Source organism: Zosterops lateralis (assembly GCF_965231275.1).
Source record: "Zosterops lateralis genome assembly, chromosome: 4".
NCBI classification, from domain to species: Eukaryota; Metazoa; Chordata; class Aves; order Passeriformes; family Zosteropidae; genus Zosterops; species Zosterops lateralis.
In genome coordinates, this window is record NC_139765.1 from 20704260 (window position 1) to 20726377 (window position 22118).

The 22118-nt window shown below is 42.7% G+C and overlaps 2 protein-coding genes across 2 annotated transcripts in view; both read right to left on the reverse strand.

The window, feature by feature from the left end:
• Positions 1-422: 422 nt before the first annotated feature.
• On the reverse strand, positions 423-11766 carry RTCB (RNA 2',3'-cyclic phosphate and 5'-OH ligase). Its single transcript, XM_083859385.1, has 12 exons — positions 11623-11766; positions 11452-11530; positions 10457-10524; positions 9212-9311; positions 7963-8119; positions 7208-7364; positions 5166-5325; positions 4666-4841; positions 3990-4178; positions 3398-3508; positions 2581-2700; positions 423-1587 (listed from the first exon to the last, which is right to left on the reverse strand). Exons 1-12 carry the CDS (start codon positions 11713-11715, stop codon positions 1480-1482), a joined length of 1518 nt encoding a protein of 505 aa, XP_083715511.1. The 5' UTR covers positions 11716-11766; the 3' UTR covers positions 423-1479.
• Positions 11767-11831: 65 nt separating this feature from the next.
• Positions 11832-22118, reverse strand: part of BPIFC (BPI fold containing family C) — a gene marked incomplete at its 3' end in the record, with an annotated part of 56564 nt that continues 46277 nt past the window's right edge. Inside the window, 4 exon segments of the mRNA XM_083860137.1 lie at positions 11832-12042; positions 17782-17849; positions 20911-20975; positions 20978-21080. Coding sequence (XP_083716263.1) covers positions 11832-12042; positions 17782-17849; positions 20911-20975; positions 20978-21080 — 447 coding nt within the window.

Sequence of the window (22118 nt, forward strand, 5' to 3'; positions counted from 1 at the left end):
CACAGCATTGCCTTTAAGTAGGTAGGTGCTGCTTCTGAACCTGCACAAACACAGCATTTGAACCTAAGAAACCTGTAGGAACAAGGTGATTACGACAGTGAAATACCATTATGCCTTCTAAGATCCTGAACTTAAAGGGATGTTTCATCAAAAGGCATTGCAGGCCATCAATCACTATCTGCTCCCCTTACACGAGTCCTTGGCAGGGCTCCACTGTTGCTTTGGGGTGTTGATTCCCTCCAGCCGCCTTCTTGTGCTGGCATCCAGCCTTGCAGGCAGGCGCCATCCCCATCTAGCGAGGTGGGCTCAGCAGGGGCAGCAAGGACAAGTCACAGCCATCACACTCCTGCCATAACTGAGCTGGGAAAATAGCACTGCACTGTCTTTCCTTGTATCCTGCAGGAATTCTGCCATCTGCACATTCTTTGCAAGATCCATTATCTGAAGTCACAAAATGCAATGCGTTTCAAGCTCATATATGGCTAAAACATCTGTTGTCTGCTTTTAAAAATACAGAATAAACATGACACAGATACGCTGCCACATCCATCTTCCCATTTTATTGTAATCCCCCAAAATGATCCAGTGGGGATGGTCAGCTTCGCCTCCAGTCTTGGTTAATGAATGTAAAAGAAACACTTCGCATTGGGCTGACCCTGAAATTGGGCTCCCTTAAAATCACAGCTGCAGGACACAGTGAGCAGCATTACCCAACCCAACTTTCATATGCTTAGAGCTTTTTAAAATGTTGGATTAGCACAGCTCTAAGTTAAGTTACAACTGTTACTAGGCAAACAAAACCTCTCAAGGCAACATACTCAATTCTACTCAGCTTTTCCAAAAGACTGTGGATAGCCTACTTGTCCTGAGCCAAATCCAGCAGGTGCTGTGTTAAATGGGAGAGGCTGGGGTAAGACTGTGTCCCAAGCTTAACTAGCCCCTCTCAACCTGAGCAGAAGACTGCTCCCAACTCCAATTGCCACAAAACATGCAACAGTACAGACTATGCATAAAAGTACCTGCCAACAGGACAGCTTTTCCCTGCCCGTAAGTGCAATACTCTGTCTATCAGAGTACTTCCATATGCAGAAAAAGCTCCAGGCACTCAGGTGTGGCAACAGCAGGTCGGGTTCATACACCACCTTCACTCATGGAGGTGGTCTTGCAGCACAGCATTTAGTGACAACTCAGGCAAGTCTGAAGTCCTGCCTGAGCAGGGAAATGGAGAAAGGACTGCATATAAAGACCAAGACTTATTTCTTTGCCCTGTCCTTCCAAGAAAAGAACACCATATAACAAGGAGGAGAGGCATTAATAATTATGGCTAGGAGTGGTTAAAAATAGGTCTATCCTCAGCTGTTGTGTTTCCAGAACAGGAATGTGATATTTGAGCATCCTACAGAGGCCAAGAGGTGTGGGAAGATGATAATTCTAGTCAGTTTTGTGTAAGACCTGGAGATATCAGTGCATTGTCAGCTCCTAGCCTTTTATAACAGCAATAGGTCTCAGTTTAATGGCTTTCTTGCTGATGCCAGCTTCGTGGCAGGTGTTAACCACATCAGTCACATTCTTGTAAGACTCTGGTGCCTGGAGGGAAAAAAAAGACAAAAGTCAGGTGTAGGCTTTTGAAATCCACTCTTCCAAAAATAACCATATAAATGAATGTAGGGTGTAGAAGTAGGTGAACGTATTGAGCATCTGTCCACCTTATGTATCTAAGAAATCTGTAGGACACTTAGCTTTCCAAATAAGCTTTCATCATATTTCAGATAAAATATTAGCTATTTTAATCCAGTTTTTCAAATAATCTGTGCCCCAGTATGTGAGAGTGTCAAGCCTCAATATCCAGTAGGAAGTGGCTCTGACTTGCCCTTTACAGGTAACCTTTAGGTTTATCTTCACTGCCCCTTAGTGACAGTAGTCAAGGTTTAACTCTAGAGCTTCCCCCTCTGGCCCCTATTCTGACAAGGAAGCTGCTCTTAATAGAGACTTTAATGTGATCAATATGTTCATATACCACCAACACCCAGAAAAGCATAGTGCCAAATGATTTACACTTTTATGAGTGAGGCTGTGAACAGAAATGGCATGCTCATGTTAATGCAGAGGAACTGGAAGTCATAATAATCAAAGTTTTCTGACCATTCAGAGTTCTCTTCTTGAGCAAATATGGGAGTTCATCTTAAAAGAGGATCTTTCAAGCTGCTACTAATCTACATGAAAGCTGGAGTGTAAGGTAAATTTAAAGCAGGGAGAACATCATTCAAGAAGCAAATCCATGAAACTTTTGTAGATGCTCACACAAAGATAGCAATTATCCCTATCACCAGGCAGAAGAGGAAAAAACATAACCCCCCAAACCTGTCAATCCGGCATCTCCCCTTTCAGCGTGCATTTAGGATAGAGAACACTTCATATCATTTTCCAAAAAATTTGACAGCTCTATCAAAAATCACACAAGCTGCATATTTAGAGTACTGGCAATCGCTTAACACTGCAAAAAAGCCAGTCCAGAGAGCGTCATTCAGCCAGGGAGCAAGACCCCCTTTTCCTTCTAAGATAATGAAGTACTAAACTCACTTCTTCCATGACCAGTTTGGGAGAGGCAACACGGATGGCAATGCCCATGTCAGCCAGCTTGTCCAGTACGTCCTGGAAGTCCAAGTTACGTCGAGATTTGGCTCGAGACAGCGCACGACCCTAGGCCAACAGTTTTGTTAATTCTATTTTTTGTAGTAGTTTGGAAAAACAAAACTCTTTCCTATCAAAAAAAAAGCCATTACTGCATTATAAGCAAACACAGAATGACTGAGAGCACAGACCACAGTAAACCTCAATACAGGAAATTAATTTTGCCTTCAGGTCACAGGCTCCTGCAAAATCACCCCTCTGGTATGATAGCTAGGAAAGTTTCATTTGTATAACACACTTGTCTGCAAGTGTCTTTTTACCCAAACCAAACAGCATTCAGGACTTAGAATTTACTGGAAGATATTTCTCTTCCTCAATTACTGTCTCACACTATGAATAGCAGGGGAGGAAATACTTTCTTTTAACTACTGAGGAGTTTTATATAGACAGCCTCAGCAGAGTTATCCCTCCCATTAGCTAAGAGATATCAGAATTTGGTAAAAGGAGCTTATTCTCCAAATCTTCATAATAACATCTGCTTTATAAAAAGCAATATCCCCTAGATTTTCTGCAGAAGCAGTCACAACTACTCAGTAAGGGACAAAGACTTCTACCTTGCAGATCACCCAGGCAGGGACTACTGGCAAGGCTACTCTCTACTTCTATGACCAACAGACGAATCACACACTGGATGACCCTTCAACAAGTTTGTTCTCTGGATGACAGTCTCACCCCAACCCCTCCATGAAATAACTTCTTAACTTACAGCTCCATGGCAAGTAGTTCCAAAGGTCTCAGTCATGCCTTGCTCTGTGCCAGTGAGGACATAGCTACAGGTGCCCATTGTGCCACCGATCAAAACGGGCTGTCCAGTCAGCTGTGGATGCAAAGCATTCTATTCATAAGAAAAAGCTGAAAGAACTCATTCTTAATAAAAGTCCGAGAGGAACTGTATCTCCTGAAAAGGAGGTCATATTAACATTCCTTGAGAACATCCCTGGTTGTCTCAGGTCCCTGGAATCAGGGATTCTAGAAAACGAACTGCACTTAAAAACACAGACCAGTAGATCGAAAGACTTGTGTCCAACAGAAACAAGGCAAACCACTGAATCCTACCCTTGGCATAAAGGACTTCTTTCCTCTCATGTTTTTCCAGCCATTTTGGGTGTGGAGCAGAAGGAGGAGCTCAGTGTCCCAAAGATCTAACACATATACAAGCTGAATATTGCCATCCCACCAGGGTTCCAGTGCTGTTACCTTAAAAAATTAACTCACAGCATTTAAGTATCTGTTAGGGACCCTAAAATTGTTTGATTAATCCAGAACTCTCTGTTTCCTTCTCCCAAAGCTAAACTTACTTGATAATCAACAGCAATAAGAGGATGGTGAGGAGGGAAGGCCCTGGTTGATCCCTTTCTGTGCACCAGCAGAGTCCGCTCCTTTCCATCCACTACATGCTGCTCCACTTTGGCAATGTTGTGAGACACATCATAGATAACGTGCATGTCAAGGTCATCTGGGGTTGTGTTGAAGACTTTGGCAAAGGCCTGAAAAGAGAGCAAATCAGGATGTGAGATACAAGATCATCATAATTCAGCCACAATGGAACTGAACACAGCAATGCTGAGAATGACAGAATTGGACTGCATAGATTGTTTCTCTGCCCTCTGGCTGCTTCCTGTTATAATTCAGTCAGAAATCAATTAGGCAAATTTGTGCAACTCTGAAAACCCAGCTTTAGCAACAAAACTCCCCCAATTTTAGTGACAAACCCCCCAGTTTTCTTGTATCCTTTTTCCAGCTCAAGGCATTTTCAAAAACACTGCTTAAGTGGCTTCTGCCAAGTACAATCTAGTGATGTTGAGAAGGTTTAGATAGATTGTCATGACTGAGGCTTTGTGCAAGTCTTTCCAGAAAAAAACAGTTTAAGAAACATAAAAATGAAATTAAGTTAAATAGTGCAACTACTCTTTGTTCTCTATGTCTGGGATGAAGCAGAAAAAGTACTTGCATCAGAGACAACCCTGCTCCTACCTGTCGTGTTAGGAAAGTCATGGAAGACCGGTTAACCCAGGCATAGTTGCCAGCAGCTGCCATTCCCTTCAAGTAATCCTGTCCCTCTGCAGAGGCAATCCTGGCACATGCCAACTGGCGATCATTCACTATGATTTTGTCCCGTTTCATAGCTTTTTCCATAGCCACCAGTGCATCTGGGAAATAAACACAGTAAATCAAAGTGACTTCTTAATTTGCTGCAATCTTTGAGATTAACATGGGTGTCTGTAATTAATATTCTAAAACTGAACTCATCTGTCTGGTGGTCAAGCCCAAGGCTATTTCTCAAATGTGAAACCAAATCTGTGGCAGAATGTTATCAATTGTTTGCAAATAGATAACACCTAACCAGGCAATTCACGATGCTCTGATCAACTGCACTGTAAGAAATGCTCTTTGGTGCTGGAGTTTGCTGTCAGAGACAAGACCATGCTGAGGAGTTAACCTCACTCCAAGTAGCTACACCAGTTAAATCATACCTGTGGCAACCTGATGGCCCAGCCCTCTGCTTCCACTGTGGATCATCACGCACACCTGCCCTTTATGGTCAATGCCCATTTTCTTGGCAGCATAGTCGTTGTAAATCTCATCCACCACCTGGATCTCGGCATAATGATTTCCGGCTCCCAGGGTCCCCAGCTGCCAATCACAAGACACTGATCAGACAGGGCAGGGAAAGCAGCCTCTGGGAGCACAGGGGAGAGCTACAGCAACAGGTGATAGGGCACATGACTAGAGCAAGGTTCAACAGGTGATAGGGCACATGACTAGAGCAAGGTTCAACAGGTGATAGGGCACATGACTAGAACAAGGTTTTGGTTTTAGAAAAGGGTTTTTTGGGGAATAAATATCCCCATGTAAACTGGATGGAAGTTGAACACAGCAGCGTTACCACTTTCCTTTTTGTTCAAGTTTGTAAAAACCCGTGCTGTTGGAACAAGACTGTGATTAAACAAAAGGAGACCAGGATCTACCTACTACTACAGACTGTGCTGTCACTTTTTCCCAACTTACTTTGGCTTGGATGGGAAGAGTATAGAGTATTGCGACTTTGTCTTCAGTTTATACGGACAAAACAGACAGTCTTAGTTATATAATATACTTGGTTATAACTCCACAAAGAAGTTACAACATCTTGTTCATTCGGTACTTAAAACTTTTTAGTAGATTAAAACAAGATATTCCATTTCAAAGCCCTAATTTTTTCAACTCAGATGATCACTTATTGGCAAGGCAAATGTGAAAACTGGGGACATAACATTATTTTGAGGTTATAATGCTATAATTTTGCCCCACCCCAATTAAAAAATAATAATATCAATTAATATCAAGAATACACAAGAAAGCTTTACAAATGTACTGTTAGTATAGCCATCTCAAATGATTCCACATAGAGCAGTGATCTTGGGTTGGTTTTCTCACTCGAGATTCAAGTTGTTTAAAGTCCTTGGCCCTCTAAAAGCTTTGAGTCGCGTTGGTACAAAGAAGCGGAGTCTTCAAGGCCTTGCTTTTTGGTTTTTCGAGTTGTTTATTATTTGATATCACAAAGTTTTTCTCTGCTCCCAGCCGAGGTTCAGACAGCAGCTGGGACACAAGGTGACTGCCCACCAATGGGACGTCACCTTACATTTATACAAATAATTACGTATAAGTTATTTACTATTTCACACCAATGCCTAGTGCTTACACTAAGAAGGTCACTTTTACTTTGACCCAATCCACTTTAACTATCTTATATCATCACCACCCCAAAAGATGGAAGACTAAGAAGAAGGAAAGAGACACAAAGTACCACCCAAATTCCACCATTTTGTCCCCCATTTACTTCTATTCTAAGAATCTTAAAACTACTGAATTTTGTATGTTCTACTGCGCTAAACTACTATTTTCACTTCCTAGTGTTTTGCAATTCCTCTCCTAACACTAAAAGTTTCTCCCATGAGCTAAAATTAAACTCAGTGTCTTCCTAGGCTTTGTGCCAAAGTTTTTAACCCCATTGAACTAGTTCTACACCCCCCTGTCCAAGGCTCAAATTCTCTTTCTCAAGTCCCAGGTCATCCAAAGGGATGTCCTGGACTCCAACAAGTGAGACACTAGAAATATAGAAATGAAATCCAACTCTTAAACTGTGATTGAGTCATGAGCTAGTTCCCTTTATTATTGTATCTTTTCCTGCCCCGTTATTAACTTGCTGAGCAAACACAGACAAAAGTTGAACATTAACTTGCCTATCTCTGCAAAACAAAATACATCTGGACGTGGAAATGCCACCCAATATAACTTCCAGTACCTGGTGTTAACAGATGAAAACCTGATGGCCCCAGGGACCTTGGATACACCCAGCATTATTCTCCTGTGCTGCAATTCTGTCCAGAATTATTGACCTCACCATCTCACCTTTCCCCCTGCCCTGAAATGCTAGACAGAGTTTCAAAAAAAGACAGTGAATTAGAGAACTATTCTCTAACCTTTACATTTGAACCCTGGGAGCATATATAGCTCTCCTGAAACATAACATTACCTGAGGGAGGCCCCTTTTCTTTGCCCTTGAAGAAACTTTGTTGGGGTCGGCCTGTAGCATTCTTCCATATTCCTCACAGTGCTCCTTGTCCTCTGCCCAGGCATATCCCTCTCGGAGAGACCAGTCCACACCCATCTCCAGTGCCTCTTCCAAATCCCTACAATTATCAAACACCTAAATAAGATGATTATCCTTGGATATACTCAAAACTCCACTGGATATGGCCTTGAACAACTTGATGCAAATTTTTGTAAGACTTACCTTTACATTTAGATACTTCCTGCAAGAAGTTGGACGAAATGACCTTAAAGGACCCCATCCAACCTAAATGTTATGCTCCCCCAACTCTCCTAACAAGTCCAGCTTCTTAATACTACAAGAAAATCAAGCTCTACAAATATATTAACTTTTGGTACGTCACCACTTTTTCCTCTTTGCCGGGTGGGAAATATCCCATTTTCTATCTATAATCCTATTTCTCATCCCTTTCAAAAGAGACCTTTACGTTCATGGAAGTTTTCCGTCAGAAGAAATCAGAACCCAGCAAGAATCTTCAAGGAGTTTAAATGGGGGGAAAAAAGAGCTGACTGTGCATTGATGATTATGTCAGTTCTGGTAATGCACATATGCAGAAAGAATGGAAAGCATTTTAGAATTACTTTTCCTTTCTTAAGTCTCCCACTGACGAATCTTGCCTCAAAACAAACAACAGAAATGTCTCCTCTAGTGATGTGTGCACAAAGTCATTCTCTTACTTGGCATTCATGGGGATGACACCTTTGGAGCCGACACCAACAGGAATGTGGTCAAACATAGCCTGGGCAAGCTGTTCTTTCATAGGCTGCACATCACTTTCATCCAAATTTGTCCGCAGCAAGCGGACACCACAGTTGATGTCAAAGCCAACACCACCTGAAAGTGGAGAAAAAGCCATGTCAGGGAGTATGTACTGAAGGCTGTAATCTCACTCCTTTTCTTGTGACACAATGCTGGGGAAAAAAAAGCAGACCTGCATTAAGAATCATTTTAGCAGATTTACATGAAGCCTCAGACTTCAAGACATAGCTGTATGATTGCCTACAGAGCTCTCTGTTTACGAAGTTACACCAGGAAGTTGACAAAAAGAAGTGGATGCAATTATAAAACACACTGCTCATAGAAAGTAGAAAAAATGTTCCTGTTCTGCTGGCTAAGGTCAAAAGAAAAGTCACAGATTGTAGAATGGCTCCCTGATGTAAAATGTTCTTGAGAGCAATCCCCAAAAATAAGTTTGTTTTTGAATCTTTACTGGAATAAATAATAAATAACTATAAGAAGTGATTAATACTAACAAGGAATATTAAACTTCAGTTCTTGTTGTTTTGCTTAACTCCTACTAGTTATCATTATAAATTCTATAAGGCAATGCCAAATGTGAAAGATAATCATGCCACCTTTAGTATGAAGGTTTTGGTATTACTTATGTTAGAATGGAGATATTAAACTAAGAGACCTTGGGTCTGAGTCAATCAGGAATACCTGAATTGATCAAAGCAAAACTGAAACATGAGTATCATGTTTCATGACAACCACGCAAGCTTCAATCTGACAGTAACCAAAGATCTGGGTGTTTACTAAAAAGACAGACATACTCTAAGCTCATGTTTTAAGTATAGAAATATCATCAAAAGATGTTTTCAAACTACTTGAAGAAACTAGTCAGTTCTTTATCAACCTGGTGAAACCCCAAGGTCAAAGACTTCAAAACTCAGGGATATTGCAAGTCCAAGCTGCAAAGACAAAGGCAATTCTCCCTGTACTGTTTAACTCTTCTCAGTGTAACTACCTGCTCCATAAAGAATAAAGATTCTAAGTACAAGAATTAAGCACCCCTTAACTCCCTATAATTCTCATATTTTTTGCTTTGTTTCTGAATGTAAAGTACTGTAAAGTCCTGCCATTTTGAAAAGTATTTTTATGCCATCCCAGATATTTCTCAGAGCAGGTTAAGTCAGTCATCCTTACCTGGTGAAACCACTGCTTCAGGATCACTCATATCAAAGGCAGCCATATTGCCAATAGCAAATCCATAACCAGAATGGACATCTGGAAGGCCTATTGATCTCTGAAAGGCAATTTTAAAGCTTTATGAAATTCGATGCTGCAGAGTTGCCTTGGTTATACTCTGCCTTGTGGCAGTGGTTATCACACTTGCAAAAAAAATACCAAAAAGAGCATGGATGTTCAGATGTAGGTAGAGTGAACACATCAACTCAGGTGAGGACCTTATCTCCTGCACTTAGAGTACAGTCAAAAAAAGCAGGGAGATCTCTGAAGCAAACACCCTGTGACACCCAGAAAGTTATCAAAAATTGGAACTTTTCAATATCTATTAAAGTGCTATCACACACTGAAATAAACAGTACATTTGAATGGGATTATTTGCTTCCTCTGCCTCTCCTTGCCATCACCAAGAAATCATTGGTTTAGAAATAAAAAGTGAAGATCTGAATATGTACATGATGTAGCACCTCTTCTACAAACTACCAGCCAAAATTCCTATTTTAGCAGGTTGTTACTATTCTACTGTACTCCATTTTGGTGTGACTCCTAAGGCATTTAACAGCACGATGGTCTGCCTTTTACTGCACCCATAAATTCAAAACTTATGCCAAAAGAGACAATTAAAAAAATTTTTGTTATTTGTTAGTTTTTAATATATGCAATATTGAATGTGAAAAGGATCATTTCCGCATCGTACTTTGCACTTCTCTAAAAGAGTCACAGGTAAGCACTTTTCTCCTGCCTGCATCATTATATATGATGCTTTGCTTCCAAAAAGGCACAGGTTGAGGGAAGGCAGTGTTGAGTGCATGTGAAGGCTCACTACTCACATGAGACCAGTAACGATAATACAGACAGACAACAGTACCACCTCCTTCTCTCTCCACACTTCTCCATGTATCCCAGAGCAGAGACAATTCAAAACCAACAAGCAGTTAGTATGAATAATGGGGAAAGAAGATGAAACAGCATGAAAAGCTATATCTCAAAAGACAAGCAATGAAGCAAGTGGCTACTTCCCTTTCTGACAACACAGTTTTGCAGCCTGCCCTCGCAAGCACTCCTTACTCAGACACAGGTTCCTAACACACAAACTACCTTGAGAACTTTGGTCCATATCTCTTCTCATGAGAGTGCTCCCATTTGGAATGCAATAATCTCAGGCAAATGGGAACAGAAAAAGAGATTTTCAAAGGAGATACTCACATGAACAATTCCAGGCAATGCAGCCACATTCCCAATCTGTTTCATAGCAGGCAAGAAGCCACCAGCACCTGAAAAAGATTTTTGAAAAACAGTAATCTGACAATTTACCATGATAATTACAATGAAATACTTCCTAAAGAGGCTGTTTAAAACACTGGCAAAAAAAAAAAAAAGTTGGCCACTGACAAGACTTCTAATCTGGTATCAAGAGCCTGGCATTGGTGCACAATCTGCAGTTTCATTAATTGCAGTGTTTATTTCACTGAAGACCAACTTCTGCTGTGTTTGTACCAACAGCATGGGGTCTGTGCTAACAACAGCAGCGTGCTCCCTTCAGCCCAGGTGGCAGCTCAGATCCAGCCCTGCACCCCAGCTCCACAGAGAACAGGCCCAGGCGGTACCCCCCACAGAAAACTGAGAGCGGCATTCAGGGAACACTGCCGAGCACACAGTGCAGCCGGCACTGCCGGGCTCGCCCCCCAGAGCTGGGCACAGGTCACGCTACAGCTGCCGGTGACCGCCTGTGCTGCTCCCCGGGCTGCCGCGGCACGCACGGCGGGATAACTCGCTCCTGTTTGCCGCCTCTCCAGACCCAGCCGCCGGGACGCGCGCCGGGCCTGCCCCGCTGCCTGCTGCACCCCAGGGCTCGGGGAGGGACATGCGGGGACAGCCCTGCGACAGAGCACACGGCCTCTTCCCCCAGGCAAGCGGTGACAGGACAAATAGAGTGTCCTAAGCTGTGCCAGGAGAAATTCAGGTTGGACATAAGGAGAAATTTCTTCACGGAAAGGGTGATTACACATTGGAATGGGCTGCCTAGGGAGGTGGTGGAGTCATCGTCCCTAGAAGCGTTCAAGGAAAGGATGGACGTGGCACTCATTGCTACGGTCTGGCTGGCATGGCAGTGTTCGGTCCTAGGCTGAACTCAATTCTCTGTGGACCGACTGATTCCGTGTGACTCCCAAGTCAGGGGGTCCGCCTCCCGCCGGACCCACCTCCGCCGCGGCAGGCATTGCGCAGCTCCTCGAACATCAGCTTCTCCAGCGGGTCGTTCACGTAGAAAACACCCTCCACCTGCGGGGAGAGCCGTCAGCCGCCCGGGCCGCCCCGACCCCGACTCCGCGCCCCTTCCCCCGACCCCCGCACCCAGGCCCCCTTCCACGCACACGCATGTTCGGCACGAAGCCCTTCTTGATCCGCCAGCAGTTCTTATCAATTTTGTCCAGGTACTGCAGCTCATCGTTGTAGCTGCGGCTCATGGCGGCGGCGCTCCTGATCGGCGGATCCCGACGGCAGCGCCGGCCGGCGGCAGGAACTGACGCGCGCCCACGGCAGCACCAGCGGACAGGAGCCGCCGAGGCTCAAACCTCCTCCCTCAGCCCTGCCGCCTCCGTCCGTCCGTCCGTCCATCACCCGTACCGAGGGCTGGCCCGCTCCCAGCGACGCCCATTGCCAGACCCGTCTCCCAGGATGCTGGGGCAGCCCGAGGCACGGAGTCAGTGCCTGCGGGCCGGGGGTGAGGGGGAGCGCAGCGGGTTGGGTTGTACCTGACAGCCTCCTCCCTCACACCACTTACAACTTCTGAGCTAGTTTGTGTGGAAAAAGCCCAAGTATTTTTTTCAAGCTCGCTCAGTTCCGGACAGGCAAAAGCTGCCTGCACCCCAGCACTGATTGCTTTTTTCAGCATGAGGGAAAACAGGTGTTTGGGGGGCCAGAGCCGGCTTCCCGACCAGGTATGGCCAAAGCACCTACTCTCTACAGGGCAGGCAGGGCCCTCTGCAGAACTATGTTCACAAGTGCACACTAATAAAGCAATGGGGGAAAAGGGAGGAGAAAGAAAGAGGGTAAGATAACATACCCAAAGAAAGTAAGAAAAGTATTCAATTCAGACAAAGATGCCGGAGAATTAGAGGACTTACCCAGAAACACTGAAGGAGTTAAATATATCTGACCTGGCTAAACAGCGCTAAATAGGGCACATGACAGGCGCAAGGATTTGAACAGGCACAGGGAGAGATGGAGAGTAGTAGTACCACTGACTCACGTTCTGCTTCTGCATCTTAAGATTTATGTTAAGACGCTGCAAAGATTTTAGTTCCAGTTATAACTGAGACAGTTCCCAGTCTGACAGTTCCACAGCTCTGGAGAGGGCTCACTCCCTATTTCATGCATGGTGTGCAGAAGGGAAGCGTTTAAGGTCATTACAGCAGAAACACATTAGCAGCTGTATCTGCTCTATCTGCTGCTGTATCTAGCAGCATTTTGACAATGTACTTCTCCTAATTTTAAGAGATTGCAGCATCCTTCTGGAAGTGCATAGACAAAACTGTATTTCAAAGAGTCATTTATCTTAAAAACATTTTTGCATCAGTAAAACTATAGAATAAATAAATGTCAAGCATGTGTTACATGTTCTCCTCCCTTGGGTCTGCTTGTTATCACTATTATAGCTAACTATTCTATCAGATTTTTTTGATTCCCAGCACCCCCTTTTGCCCCCAACCAGGATGGGGGTTGTCAGAGCTCAAGTTAAGTATCTCAGCAGACCTGGACAGTGTTTAGTCTTCAGAGTGTCATTATTGACTTGATTTGAAGTTCATGCTTAACGAGTGGTCTCTTTTCCTTTAGTGTTTGTAGTGGACATCAGCTGAAATCAACATATATCCCTGTGGGGAGAAGAACAGTCATGGACATGAATGAATTAAAATGAACACGTTACTTCGGGGTTTCTTAATTTCAAATTGATCTTGGTGTTTAAGGTCCAAAAATCTACTGAGAAGAACTGAGCCTTGGAAGTAACAAGTTTTATTCAACTCTGTCCTTTGGACTTTGCGAATCTTTCCCTGGGTGCTATGCCTTTGTATCATGTTAATGACAGAAGGGAATCTAAAAATCATAGAGCCTACTCAGGAAGGTTTATCTGAGCCTTGAGGCAACTAGGCAAGCATCACAAGGTAGTATTATTCTTTACCTAATCTGCATCACTTAAGAATTAGCCATTTAATCTAAAGTTGTCCTTAAAGCTTCCCTCACTGTCAGCACATACAGAGCAATGAGCCTGCAGAGAGCAGCTCATCACAGCCACAGAATCACAGAATGGGTGGGGTTGGAAGTGACCTTAAAGACCAACCAGCTCCAACCCCCTTGCCATGGGCAGGGACAGTTTCCACTAGATCAGGTAGCTCAAAGCACCATCCAGTCTGTCTATGAAAAGTAAGAATTGTTTTTTTTCCTATTGCCATCAGACTGGGAATGGAAGTGGAAACTCTAGAACTAGAGCCTAAACTCTAGCTTTTGAATGGGAATCTCATTTACTTTGGTAGGGCACAGCAATTCTGTGTTGTCTCTCATTCCTTGTTACTGATGAGGAGACTGGTTAGAGAATGCGAGGTGGGAAAAAGCACCATAGAATCACTAAAATTCTTCATTCACAATTAGTCTGTAACACTGTTGGCAATAAGTGCCACTGAAAGCAGTCTCGGAGCAATTATATTTTGTAGGGAACCAGGTATGTGGGAAGTAAAGAACAATTTAAAACAACCTTTGCGTTTTCTTTCCTGAGTTGTGTTTTGTGCTTAAATGCAAACAAAGATTTAGGAGTCTTTGCAAAGAAAAACTTCACAAAAACTGAAAATAACTTTGAGAAGTTGTTAACAACAAGTTAAACAAGTGAAACTTGTTGTTAAAAAAGTGAAGAAATGCAGCAGGCTTACTCATTTCCTGGGCATTTGTCAGCAATGCCCTTGTACAACATTCTGTATGCTCAAACTAAGGGCTGGATTTGGAGAAGGATAACCAGAAGGCACAAAAATATTTTCTGAGAGCTCACGAACTACTTTTGGCTACTAGCCTCAGTCATTATCACCAATTATTAACAAAATCTGGGCATCCTAGCTGCACAAAATTGAATTTGCCTCCCTCTCATATTCCAAATATTCAACAAGACTGTGAGTTAGCAATAACTCTAGTTTGATGTGATTGGCTGAACTTGAACAACATGTTAAATCCGTTTTTACACTGAATTGCAACTTGCAAGGCTGAACAAGTTGTACATTTGATCACTCCATAATTTTATATATTCAGTTCTAACTTTTCCTCTCAAAGCAAGACATTTGTTTCTAATAGAATTTTACCATTATTACAGATCTCATTTTAAACCCATTTTTACTGCTTAAGTAGCTAAAATACAGCGAATTTCTGGCACTATAGAAGGTGAATAAATGTCTAGAAGAAAAAAGAAAAAAAAAAGAGGGATAACCTTTCATAAAGGAAAATCTTTCATAAGTATCAAAATCTCACCTGTACAATTGTAATGTGAGGTCTTGTCAAGGTAACATTGGCCAGATTGGGAAGAGGGAATCCTTTTGACAGTTTAGCTTAAAAAAAAGAGACAAACTATGATTTAGGTATGCATTAGAAAGATAACAAACACCTGCCCTTCAACAACACTGTTTATCCAGAGACTGGTAGGTAATTTATAACAATTAGCCTCTGAGTCTTCCCAAGCAAGCCTGGGAGGTTGCTAAGATGCTCATTTACCAATGGAAAAAAATAATTACCAGTGCTTCTCTCTTGGTAGAGCATTGCAGGCAAACTAAGGCATTTCACATTCAACACATTACATACTGAATGATTTATCCTAATGATCCCTGAGGGATTGTTAATACAGATCTACCATCAATAGAATCTGTTCCCATTTGTATCTATTAACTAAAGAAGGTGATGTTCATCCCAGTATAGAGGGCTGACACAAAGCTGTATCGCCCTCCAGGGCCTTAAATAAGATTTATGAGAGGCAAAAGCTGTGTTCTGGTCTAATAAAAAGGAGTACATTTCATGTATGATGGTCTCAGGCAGCTGTGCAGATGAGAGAGACTTTTGCTTTTGTCCCTGATGCATCAAGACCACCTGGACTGAGATGAAGGCAGGTGGATTTTTACTTTCTTAGTAATTTTTTCCCCTTTTGCAGAACAGTGAGAGGGAGCACTTACACCCCTACAGATCAGTCTCTGCTTTCCACTGCTTACTGGCTGATGGTAATTTTCCACTCCAAGTTAATGGGAGCTGAAAACTTAATCAGAAAATCGTAAGTTCCTAGAATAACCCACTCTCCTGGAAACTTTGTAGCTGATGCTTTGAAATACAGCCTTACCATTAGCTGATGGAATTACTTCAGTCTCTAAAATATAAGACAGGATGTTCTCCAGAGGCAAGACCTGCCAGAGACAAAAAAACACTGATGGTGGTAGAACTGTTGTGCCCTAGTCCTGGATGGACTAACAGTAGACTGTTAGTCAACTTCCAGTTCTCTTTTGGCCTCAAAGAGTCATAAAGTTAAGTGAACTTTGGATCTTAAGGTTTTGGAATGATGCAAAGGAAGTGAGATGCAAAATACAAATGGATTTCATTATGTTTGGCCAACATTTTAATTTGCTTTATTTGTGAGATAATTTATCACCAATAGCAAAGCAGGACCAGAACAGTTTTAATCCTTTCTCCTCAGCTACCTGGAACTGACTTCTTATACTGAGAATGAAATTACTCTCTGCAGGGTTTTCCCCTGCAAGGCTACAACTGCACTATTTCAGGCATCTGAGGGAAGTATCTTGACGACTCCTCCTTGCCGTTTTTTCGTGCACCTTGCTGAGCATCCAGTGAGTGCCTGTGCCTCAGCCATCCCTGTGACCATTGGATGGCGCTCAGCTCTGCTGCTACAGGTCAGGTCTGCTCTGTTTCACCGTGATGATTCAAGAGATCTCTGCTTACTGCAGCCGGGGCAACTACAGACTGTCATCTCATTTACGAAGCACTAGATTGCCCCAAAGAGTTTTCTTTTAAGTCTGGAACAGAGAGGTGGCTGCCAGAAGACACGAAGAGAGCCACTTGGGAATGAAGCCAAATGATTTCAAAATACAGATAAAATTTAGCTGCTTACTCTTTAGCCTTGATATTACTAATATTCTTAGTTTGCATTTCCTATATGCTTCAACTACCCACTTACCTCAAAAGAGCCGACATTGGAGTGGGCTAGGGAAAACTGGATCCTGAGGGAAAGAAGTGAAACAAGATGAGTCACTAAGAAAGGATAAACACAATTATTCTAATAATGTGCAGTCATTGCTTTAGCGCTCCAGGCCTTAAGGAGCATCTGTAAAAAGAATTTTGAAGCACTTTTCACACACTGCATACTACTGCATCGAGAAAGATGTGGTTTTCTTGGAGCATTGCTGAGCATCCATGCAAGAGTGTGCTAGAAGGGCCGTAGCCAGCAATGTGAGCGTGCTTCTCCCTCTGTGCTGTTCTGGAAATCCTACTGACAATTGATTTACCAAGGACTTGGTAGGGTGTAAGGTATTATGCAGATGTACTAAAGATTTTGGTACATCTGCATAATGCTTTCATATGTGTCTTACCAAGAAGAAAGGAACTGTTCATTGTGGGGTACTGCTGCTGGATTTGTTACTACTGCCTCTGTTTCCACATTGACATACTATTCCCTATGTTACTCTCATATCCAAAAAAGATTGTTGAATTTCCTCAGCACTAGTACCTGAATTCTCAAGGCCAGCTTCCAGCAGAGTCTAGATTTTCCTCTTTGAAAATTACTGCAGAAAATGCTAACAGCACTATCCTCCTTAAATTCCTAACACCCCTCTGCCCTGACAAACTCTGCATGTCCTTAACCCTGTGTATTTCTTAGGTACTTTTATGAAATTGGAGTCCCAATTCCCAGTTGTGAAGTCTTGATATGCAGAGCTTCTTCTCCATAAAGTGTGACATACTAGATATGTAAATGACCTAACCTCTGGTCTCCAGCTTTCTGAACCTTGAAGTTGCAGGACTTTAGTTGGAGAATATCTGCTATAAGAATATCTTCATAGGGGACCTGCAGGGGCCCAGGTTCTTTATTGTGCCCTGGACTGCTCTGACATTATTAATGGCACAGGTTGTCTAGAAAGCCATGACATCTTGCCAGCTGGTGGCAAGTGATGAGGGAAACTCTCAGATGATTTAAGGTCATCAAAACTGCCCTGCATGCTTAGTTTATCTAGCTCAGAGGGGAGAGTAGATGTAAAAATCAGGGAAGTCCGGTGAGACCACTTCCCTGCAGCAAAGGAAGTCCCTTAGGGTCAAGGTACTTGTCAGAGAGAAGCTTCCTGCCTCCTCTAAACTGTACAAATGCTGCCAGATTCAGAGAATCTAACGCAGATGAATTTACCAGCAAAACATATTCATAGTTATCTGATCATATGTCTAAACTATTAATGTTGGGATTGCTAACATTGTTTTCCAAAGGAAATCTTTTTCACCCCAGGTTGGATTACCTGTTCAAACACAGTGAACCCATCAATTTCTTATTAAATACATTCAGAGAAATGCTGGTGTTGGCTGCCTGCAAAATAAAGAAACCATGGGTTACCAGCCATAAAAAAACCCAGGACCCTTGCTGTGAATTAGTCATAAATACATAAATACCATCTTTCCAGTTATGCATGGAAGCTGTTTTAGGTAAATGCAGCTTTCTCATTGGAAGGCTGCACACAGTAAATATCTGTTTATTTGAATGGCACTGACAAGAGCTGAAATAGGTGTAATGAGAAGTCATTAATCAAAGCCATGAACAAGATGCCAAGAGGCATGACTCACACTTGCAGAACTGCAATTCCAGAGAACAAAACCTTGCTTAATCAGAGTCACTATATGTTGGGATTTTTGTCCATCTGTAGGAATATGTTCTTTGTCATAGAAATGTCCTGTAGGTTAGGTGAGGTCATGCCTACACCTGTGACTAAGAGGAATCTGCATGTTTAACTACTAGAAATTTGGCATTTTCTTTGTTTCTTTTACAGAGTTTTAACAGAAGAAAGGAACTAACATATTTAACCCTGAGTTAAATGTCACCTTGTTTGTTGTACTTACTATGCTCAGTGTCAACAGAGACTGGGTGGTTGAGTCTTGCAGAACGGCCAACACCTCCATGGAGCCCCGAATCTCTTGCATGAAGGAATTCTGCTGTAAGCTGATGACAGGGATTTCAGCAGACATTAGCTTCAACATCACTGGTTAGGGTGTAACTGAATACTTAGCTACCTGTAAGATCCAAAGACAAAAAAGGAAAAAACATTTTTTTCGTAGAATGGATCAGAATACTGCATTTTCTCACTTTTGAAGCAATAATTTTGAAGTAGTTCCTTACAATGAGGTTAAGAATAGCAGCTAACATAAGATTCTTTCAGGTAAGCAGGAAATAAAGGTTTTCTGTGGTGCTAAATTAACAGTATTGGCCACTCAGGAATGCAGTGGAAAGTTCCTTCCACTTGAGGAATACAAATTTTTCCATATTATTTCAAGAGAAATTAAATACGTGCTTGTGAACAGAGGAGATAAATGGACCACAAATGTGATATTTAGTCACACAATAAAAAGAGCTCAAGAGTCATTCACTGTGCCCCCCCCCCACTCAGAGGGGCCACAAATTGCAACGTGGGTGTGGACCCTCACAGAGGACAAGTAGGCAGCAGACATGGAAAGCTTCTTTATTTTTCTGACTCCATCACTTATATACGCCTTTTACAGAGGGCCAGGATGGGCCCAAGGAGGTTACAACCTCATGACCTCATTGGTCACTCTGACCATCAGTCAAGTTCTCCTCTCAGAGAAGAACTATGCAAACACATAGATAATTTCTAAAAATACATATAGTTTACATTAAAGCAGTGTGAGAATCAGGCTGCAAAGATTCAAACACTTGAAAGCAAGAAAATGCAGGGCGACAATTCACTTTGAAATTCACCCATCTCAGGAGATGGGTTCCTCCTCTGGACTGTCCTCAGAGGAGCCTTACTCTGTTCATTGCCTGAAGAGTGAATAGGCTCACAAAGCTCAATATTTGAAACAGAGGGGGTGGAATATTTGTATCAATTCTCATGGCATTTTATGGAGAACATCATACATGATGGCCCTTGGAGAATTCTTATATTTCTGAGGAAGGAACCTAAATAACATATGGGAAGCAAACAAGAATGCGACGTACTTTGAATTATTAGCCTGATTTCACCCATCTTTGGCATTTATAGCCTAGGAGTTCCTATCCTCATTTTTGGTTTCTCATTCTGTCTCAGAAGGCTAGTGGAAGCCATGCATGCTCGTATTCACTGTCCTGTTATATTCATCTCCTTCACCTAAAGTAAATGGAAATTCTGTGCATCTGCCTTGTCTGTTCCATAGGATGTAATGTTCCCTGCCCATCTGTTAGCTCATTTTCCCACACACAGTCCCTTGCCAGGTTTTCTGCTCATCAGTCATAGGCCAGCAGAAAAGTAAAGAGAATTATGCAGGTTTGGGAAGGAGAAAGATGATTTTTCTGACCTGAGGCCCTCTTGGATGTCTCTCAAAGTAGGACTCATGACTGGAGGCTTTTCCTGCATGGGTTTAGGTGGTAACAGCTGGGGCTTGGGCATAGTGCCCAGAGAAAAGACTGATGTGCAAGGTTATGGGCCGAGATTATGTTTGGTAACAGTGCAAGTCATTCAACTCATCATGGGGTGGGAAGTGACAAAGCCCATCTGCTCTGCTGTTACAAGGCACACATGTGCCCACTTCTCCAGTACAGGAGTCCTGCTGGCCCTATAAGCCTTTGGGATATGCCAGTAATGAGGTGTCTTGAACCCAAACTAAGTGGCTTCCCTGAGACTTTGTGAAAGTAATGATACTCATCTCAGATATGATACTGCCAAATATCTCTGTGTTTATATTAAAATAGCTGCAAGTTGGAAGGAAAAAATAAAAGAGAGAAAACAAATGAGTTACCAGATTTGACTTCCATGGTCAGCTTTTCTCTAAATGCATTATTATGGTCATTTCAATGAATCTTTGATTTTGTGCCTCTCAGAAATACTCCTAAGAGACTTGGTATACCTAAAGCAGCTTCCCAATAATACATGCCAAAATAATGCCTCAGAAAGCAAATGCTTAAGGTCATTATAGTTTGGGCTGTGGTCTATGGCTTTTGGGACTTACTGAACCTCCTGCAGTCTGGTTAGCCAAGTCAGTCAAGCCTCCAAGCCACAGATGCTGTGCTTTGACATATACTTGGCTTACAAGGCCTCCGTAGTATTTTCATTCTATGAAGATCCCTCAGAAAACAGCCACTGAGGCAGCAAAATTCTCCAGAGTTGATCCCTTGTCCCTGTTAGAGAAGTCTGTGCCTCAGGTCTACAAACCCCTTATCTTTTGTAACAAAACTGGCAGTATTTGGTACTTGGCATGCCTGGCTGTGGCCTGAGGCATCTTTATAGAGCATAAGTAAAAGAGAATAACAATACCCTAGCATTTATAATCTGTCTCAGGACTCTACAGATGAACTGAGAGCTTTATATGTCCACATACTGACACCTGGCAGGTCAAAGCCCTGTCTGAACCACTCTGACCCCATTCCTCTGTGTCCTCCTCACCTCCTCTGCAATGGTCATGTTGAAAGCCCCAGTGGTGTAGTAAGCAAATAAGGAGGTCTGAAAGACTCAGAGAAGGCAAGGTACAGCATGGAGTCACTTTGGTCCAGGATTGTGAAGGAAGCTGCCTCGTAGGGAGAGTCAATATAGTTTCCAGCTGGGAAGACTACGCCCTAGAAGTTATTGTCAGAGATAAAAAATCAGAGTCAAAATATAACTTTACCATGACTGCAGAGGATGAATGCTACTTTCCTTGACTTTGCTCAGGCTATTCATTTGGTATATAAATGAATATGCAGGCTTTGTAGTACACTCTGAAGGCTTGGTGCTTTCAAGCAGATAGTGAAGACAAGTTCCAGCCTTTGGACATCTTCACAGATGAGGGCCAAGGTCTGTCCTTTGGGATGCTGGTCACCTACCAAGGAGAGTCTGCCACCTCAGATCACCCTCTAAATTAAATGTCTAAATATTGCATGAAGAACATGACTAGTGGTCCTCCTTTTTGAAAAGCCTTACTGTTGGGAAAGACCGGACAGGAAGGACTTATGAATATGACTGCATGATAAAAAATACTGCAGATACAAACCCTGAGTGAAATAGGAATGAAATCCAGTTTCAAGATGTGTGCATGGCAGGCAGGAAGACGGTGATTAAGCTGACAAAAGGACAAGAATGTTGCCTTTCCACCTTGGCAAAAGACATCCAGGAACAAATGCATAAGAAAGAAGTCTATAGAGAGTAAAATGACATGGTAATGCAGTCGTTCTTATAGGCTGCATGCAAAGTTTGTAGGTTTTGTATCTCACGCTGGTTGGTCAACGTGAATTAGAATATTCAACAGAAAAAAGGATATATTGTATTGTCACAAGAGGATCGCTCTCTTGTCTTGTCCTTTCCTCCCCGCTCTTGCCCTCTTGTCCCCTCTTATCCACTCTTGCCTTGTCCTCTCCTCCCCGCTCTTGTCCACTCATCTCCTCTCCTCTCTCTCACCTCCCTTGCTCCTGCTTTCTCCCCACGTTTTTCCCTGCACCAGCCCAGGCTGGTGGCTGGAAGCAGAGCCCGCTTTACCCACGACCCTTGTAATAATAAAGCCACGTGTTTCTAGAACATCTCAGCTGTGCAGAGTTCCTTGTCCCTGCCATCCACGGAAATAATCCCTACACCTTACTTTCTCCTTTCCTCATCTCCAGGAATTTAAATCTGAGAACTGC